The sequence below is a fragment of the Lucilia cuprina genome, chromosome 2, assembly GCF_022045245.1.
Source record: "Lucilia cuprina isolate Lc7/37 chromosome 2, ASM2204524v1, whole genome shotgun sequence".
In the NCBI taxonomy this organism is placed as follows: Eukaryota; Metazoa; Arthropoda; class Insecta; order Diptera; family Calliphoridae; genus Lucilia; species Lucilia cuprina.
The window spans coordinates 19,045,642-19,052,461 of NC_060950.1; the positions used below are offsets into that span (position 1 = coordinate 19,045,642).

A 6,820-nucleotide genomic window follows, 5' to 3' on the forward strand; every position below is an offset into this window, starting at 1 on the left:
AAAATTGAGATTAATGTATTCCATGAAGCATTTGAAAAAAATTTTTATAATTATTTAACTTTGCTTTTCATCTCTTATTTTAAGCATTAAAATTTCAAATTAGAAAAATTTTACTTAAAGGTTATATAAGTGATTTGCATAAATGTGATTGATCTCGCTCTTTCGAAATACAAAAAGCAACAGATACACGGTACATCTTTGTATAAAAAAACTTTACCATATGTACAATAAAAACAGTTTTAGTTTTCACCAGATACAATTGAAAACAACTGCAGACTGACCGGCAGGCAGGCAGGCAGTCATTCAGACAAATACGTTGAACTCCATTGTGAAAAGTGAAAAATAGAAATGGTTTTAAAATAATTGAAATTTTTATTTAAAATTAACATTTTTCTTCTTATTAAAAGTAGTGAAAAAATTTAAGAAATGTGCATATGTCGACTATTGTTTTTTTTATCTAGATTTTTGTTTGGTTTTGGCTGAGTATTCTCAGTTCATTTATAATACAAGACATGCTATTAATTTACATGATCAATTAAGAACAATCTAAATGCATTGACACTTTTCTAAATATACAATACAGATGTGAGAGAGAAAAATAAAACAGAAAATTGAAATTGATTACGTTGCATTAATTACCTGGTATTGTCAACACATTACAATAAGTTATTGTGAGGTTTTGTGGTCAATAAACCCATAAGCAGCAGAAAGTTTATCAGTTGTGTTATAGTTTAGTAAATTTGTAAATTAAGACAGTTGCTTATACAATGTTAGTTTTATTAAATTTAGTTTTTTAATGTATTTTTAACATTTATTTCAGTTCAAATTGACGTTAAAGTTCTTTGTTCAAAATTTGAAGGTTATAGCTCTAATAGTTTCACAGATAAACTAATTTTTGTATTTAATTAATATGCCACGCCCCCTTTTGCCCATTATTAGTAGGGAGAGTATTATGCGTTTGTGCTGATGTTTATAACACCCAAAAATATTGGTCCTACACCCACCTTAAAGTATACCAATCAGCTTTCTGAGTCAATTTAGCTATGTCCGTCTCTCCGTCCGTCTGTGTGACCATAAAAAGCTTATGCGAACGCCACAGTTTGCATTTTTTTATTTTTTCTCTTTACTACTCGTATAAAAAACTAAAGTATTTCCAGAAAATTTTAAATTTTTTAATTTTGTAATATGTTTTTTTGATATACATACGAATTTAAGATATTTTTTATATGGGAAATGCCACGCCCACTCTAGCTAAAATGCACTTTAAAAACATTAAGGAAATCGATACAGTAATTTAATTTCTTTATTTATACATACATATACATATGAAAAGATTCAAAAAGTATTTACATTTAAAAAAGTTCTCAAAATCGTACATGAAATATTTTCATATTATTTAACATCGAACATATTCAAAAATTCCGTATCATAAAATAAATTGTTTTAAAAAAATATGGTTGTTGATTTTCATTTACTCCCCATATGATACCAACATTGTCTGAAGATTTGTCAAAATATGATTTAGTAGGTGACCTGTAATATATAAACAGTAAATATTATTTAAAATTATAAATTCATATTTAATATTAACTTACGAATTTGAGCATTTTTTATACCACCAACCGCCACCATCTGTATCACAAGCAAAACCATCAATTTCTCTGTCGTCTTCAAGTGTGTAAAATTTAGCACCCACACTATATGACATTCCATCGATAGCAGTGCCACTATAATTTCCTAGAGATATTAACTTAAATCTTTCATTGGCCCTACCTACTACAAAATTATCATATAGAGCATAATATGTCTCTCCTTCAAAATCTTCCAAATGAACATATAATTGCTGTCGACCATTATTGTTAGTAAGAGCATAAAGATTTTGAAGACCAATCCAATACTCTGACTTAACGTTGCCAAATCCCTCTAGATAAGTGGACCAATTTCTTTCAAAATCTAGTGAACCATCTATTCGTCTTAAAATGTGCATCCAAGAGCCGCCAGTAATATTCATATCACAAAAAACCATAACTTTTTTCTCTTCTGATAAAGATATTTTATAATATCCACTTTTTTGAGTGCATTTAGTAGCCGATTCGCAATCCTTAGGTTCATGGTCCTCTTTGCAATGTTTCTTTTTAGATTCCGGCAGCTTATCAAAGCGAATATCAAATAATGTCTTCTTTATAAACCTTTCCTCGTCATTTTCTGCTTTTGATTGTCTAAAATAAATGGAAACACATAAGAAACTAACTAACCTAACTACCTAACTAACTAACTACCTAACTAACTATCTTACTAACTAACTAACTAACTAACTAACTAACTAACTAACTAATTAACTAACTAACTAACTAACTAACTAACTAACTAACTAACTAATTAACTAACTAACTAACTACCTAACTACCTAACTAACTACCTAACTACCTAACTAACTAACTAACTAACTAACTAACTAACTAACTAACTAACTAACTAACTAACTAACTAACTAACTAACTAACTAACTAACTAAATAACTAACTAACTAATTAACTAACTAACTAACTAACTAACTAACTAACTAACTAACTAACTATCTATCTATCTATCTATCTATCTATCTATCTATCTATCTATCTATCTATCTATCTATCTATCTATCTATCTATCTATCTATCTATCTATCTATCTATCTATCTATCTATCTATCTATCTATCTATATCTATCTATCTATCTATCTATCTATCTATCTATCTATCTATCTATCTATCTATCTATCTATCTATCTATCTATCTATCTATCTATCTATCTATCTATCTATCTATCTATCTATCTATCTATCTATCTATCTATCTATCTATCTATCTATCTATCTATCTATATATCTGTCTATCTATCTATCTATCTATCTATCTATCTATCTATATATCTATCTATCTATCTATCTATCTATCTATCTATCTATCTATCTATCTATCTATCTATCTATCTATCTATCTATCTATCTATCTATCTATCTATCTATCTATCTATCTATCTATCTATCTATCTATCTATCTATCTATCTATCTATCTATCTATTAACTATCTATCTATCTATCTATCTATCTATCTATCTATCTATCTATCTATCTATCTATCTATCTATCTATCTATCTATCTATCTATCTATCTATCTATCTATCTATCTATCTATCTATCTATCTATCTATCTATCTATCTATCTATCTATCTATCTATCTATCTATCTATCTATCTATCTATCTATCTATCTATCTATCTATCTATCTATCTATCTATCTATCTATGTATCTATCTATCTATTAGAGTATTCAATTATTCGGGTTTTTGTCTTATTCGGTTTATTCGACAAATAATTATTTGAGGTTTTACGTTAGCCGTTTTACGGATAATTAAAAATTATTCGGTTATTCGAACAAACGAAACTAGATGTTACTATCGCTTTTTACAATAATTTTCTTCATATTACACACAGTAAGAATTTTGAAAACAAGCTGTCAAAATAGATTACACCTATAGCAATTCTGCGTACTCTGATTTTTATGTCCTTATAAAAGGATTTCAAAGTTTAAAGGACTACAAACAAATATTTGAAATAATTATATGCATTTTATGATGCTAATATTGGTGTCAAATGGATGCTAGTAATCTGTACATTCTATATACATATATTATTTACCTGTCTCACTTAGAAAAAAAAAAAAACGAAAAAGAAATTAAATTTAAAAACGTTTCATTTTCGAAACAAAAACTTTTAACTACTTTTTTTGACAAATTTTCTGTTAGATTTTCAATTCTTTCTTGATGATTTGAAATAAATTTATAAGTATTATTTCGAAGCAAAGGAAGCCACCTTCATTTGATATTAATATTAATGCCAACTTTTAATATAAATTTGGAATTCATCTTTTGAAATCGGTTGTCTTTTAAACTTTAAAGTCCTTTAATGAGCCGATTATGAAAAACTGAGTACACAGAGTTAATACTTATGGTCCACAGTTTCCTGTAACCATAGATCATGTTTAAAAATAACTTTTGAACGGTTTATAAACAAAATTATTATTTTCACTTCTTTCACTATAATTGTATGTTTAATTCTTCTCAAATATTATAAACCATTCCCGTTTATGTGAAATGCTTTTCTATATAAAGAAATTACTGTTTTTAAGATTTTCAACGAGTTCTAGAATTCATAAGTTCCCTTAAACACTAGTTCAACTATAACTGTTGTTGAAGAACTTAAGTATTGGAAAAACTTAAGAACACAACAATGTTCCCAAAAAACTGGTTGTAGAAATAAATGCTATATAATTATTTCCATGATTTCTTTTCAAAAATCATCAAGTAAATTTTCTTTATTATAGAAAAATTATTAAGAAATTAAGAAAAGAAGAAAATTTATAATAAAAATATTCAATTATGTAGAAAATATATAGTAATTTTACTGCTAAATATGGAGTTTTTCTTAATCGGTTAATTAATAGAAATTATTCGGTTTATTCGTTATTTGAAATTTGACAATTTTCATTTATTCGAACGATTAATCGTCAAAAATTAATCGATTAACCGATCGACGATTAATCGTTTGAATACTCTACTATCTATCTATCTATCTATCTATCTATCTATCTATCTATCTATCTATCTATCTATCTATCTATCTATCTATCTATCTATCTATCTATCTATCTATCTATCTATCTATCTATCTATCTATCTATCTAACTAACTAACTAACTAACTAAGTAACTAACTAACTAAGTAACTAACTAACTAACTAACTTACTTACTAAATAACTAACTAACTAAATAACTAACTACCTAACTACCTAACTAACTAACTAACTACCTAACTAACTAACTAACTAACTAACTAACTAACTAACTAACTTACTTACTAAATAACTAACTAACTAACTAACTAACTAACTAACTAACTAACTAACTATCTAACTAACTAACTAACTAACTAACTAACTAACTAACTAACTAACTAACTAACTAACTAACTAACTAACTAACTAACTAACTAACTAACAAACTAACTAATTAACTATCTAACTATATAACTAAATATCTAACTAACTAACTGAGTGTCTAACTAACTAACTAACTAGCTAACTAACTAACTAACTAACTAACTAACTAACTAACTAACTAACTAAATATCTAACTAACTAACGGACTAACTAACTAAGTAACTAACAAACTAACTAACTAACCAACTAACCAACTAACCAACTAACTTACTAACTTACTAACTTACTAACTAACTTACTAACTAAATAACTAACTAACCAACTAACTATCTAACAACCTAGCTAATTAACTTTTAATAACTCTGTAATTAACTAACTAACCAACCCACCAACAAGCTAGCTAGCAAACTAACTAACTAATTTAACTTTTTTACTGATTATATGTTGTAATTATACTACATACTACATTTTTATTTAGACATACTTATCCACTTCATCCTTAATGTGGTTACAGTTATTATCGTCCTGTTTGCTTCTAGAATACGAAATATGAGCAAGAGTAGTTTAAATAATTATTTTGTTTAGCTTACGCATTTATTAGAGTATCTAGTCGAGTATTTATATCATCTATTGATTGTTTAACTACACTGCAAGAATTTCTAAAACAAAAGAGAAATGCCTATATGGTAATTTTTAGTATTTTTATGGGATTTTAGTTATCGTCATTTAATTTGTAACGTATTAAAATAATAATAATAATTCAAAAAATATCAGTAGAAAAAATAAAAATTCAATTGTAAAATATTTGGATTCTTTTCGTTTCTTTAGAAGTCACTTCCACTTAAGGTGAAAAAAATCACTTAGACAACTTTTTAAGAATAACGTTTATCCCCAAGATAAACGTTATTCTTTTGAATGCAGTTCGTTTTTTTTTTGCTGGGATCTGACGAGTGGGGAGATCCGGTCTCTACGACAACGTTAACCAACATACATACAAATATTTAAAATTAAAACTCACATTTCACTCACTGAATTCTCTTGTAATTTTAACATTTCAATAGATTTTTTAAGATTTTCTATCTGAGCAAAAATACTTGTATACACATCTTCTGTATGAGCCATCACATAGCTCTGAAAAGAAATGTAATAAAATTATTAAAATTAAAATTTATTTTAATTATTTATAGACAAAGTCTTATTTACCACACATATTATTGGCAATATAATAATTAAATGCTTCAAAAACATTGTAATGCGTTAACATATGAATGAACAGAAGTTAAGAATACAACTGACTTTCGAATGAAACATTTAATATTTTTTTAATATGAATACTAAAAAATGATAAGAAAATTTGTGTTATCAGCATTTAACATGACCTTAAGTGCAACTTTCTATTTATACCTTAAATCACTTTAGTGGGAAAGGTATATTGAGTTGGTGCTGATGTTTGTAACGCCCAATAATATTGGTCCTAATTAAACTACAGGTCGCATTTTTTAAGACAATTCAATGAAAATCAATTGGTACATGATCTTATATTGTCCCAGGGACGACCACCCCCCGGGGGCTTGTTTCCATGATGAAAACATCATGGTGTATTGAAATTCCCGGGTAAAGAGGTGCTACCAATACCTCTAGTCTCCCGGGACTGAGGTGTAACCAGAGCACCATATAATCTACCACTACGGGTGGCCAGTTGCCCGCAGGACTATGTCCTGGCTGGTCAGTTGGTTGAGATTCCTTCGGGATCCATGTAGTGGCTGTAGTTTAATACCCAAAATCGCGGGGAGAGAATGTTGGTTTAAGAAATGAAATATCCTATACCAAATGGGT

At 27.5% G+C, this 6,820-nt stretch overlaps 1 protein-coding gene across 3 annotated transcripts; it reads right to left on the reverse strand.

Moving 5' to 3' along the window:
• Nucleotides 1-1,285: 1,285 nt before the first annotated feature.
• On the reverse strand, nucleotides 1,286-6,293 carry LOC111689366 (ficolin-1-like). 3 transcript variants are annotated; one of them, XM_023451839.2, is made up of 6 exons: nucleotides 6,188-6,293; nucleotides 6,003-6,115; nucleotides 5,575-5,643; nucleotides 5,469-5,516; nucleotides 1,596-2,219; nucleotides 1,286-1,533 (listed from the first exon to the last, which is right to left on the reverse strand). In XM_023451839.2, the coding sequence occupies exons 1-6, from the start codon at nucleotides 6,230-6,232 to the stop codon at nucleotides 1,413-1,415; spliced, it is 1,020 nt and encodes a 339-aa protein (XP_023307607.2). In that variant the 5' UTR covers nucleotides 6,233-6,293; the 3' UTR covers nucleotides 1,286-1,412. The 3 variants fall into 3 exon arrangements, with proteins under 3 accessions (XP_023307607.2, XP_023307606.2, XP_046808252.1); XM_023451838.2 differs by having other exon boundaries at nucleotides 5,469-5,519; XM_046952296.1 differs by lacking the exons at nucleotides 5,469-5,516; nucleotides 5,575-5,643.
• Between the last annotated feature and the right edge of the window lie 527 nt (nucleotides 6,294-6,820).

What these genes read in the sequence shown, in the direction of transcription:
- LOC111689366 (XM_023451838.2), bottom strand. Translation starts at nt 6,232, where the DNA reads ATGTTTTTGAAGCATTTAATTATTATATTGCCAATAATATGTGTG. An exon ending in GAGAATTCAGTGAGTGAAAT is followed by an intron (nt 5,644 to 6,002) that starts GTGAGTTTTAAT and finishes CTTTTGTTTTAG; the next exon opens with AAATTCTTGCAGTGTAGTTA. An exon ending in CTAGATACTCTAATAAATGC is followed by an intron (nt 5,520 to 5,574) that starts GTAAGCTAAACA and finishes TTCGTATTCTAG; the next exon opens with AAGCAAACAGGACGATAATA.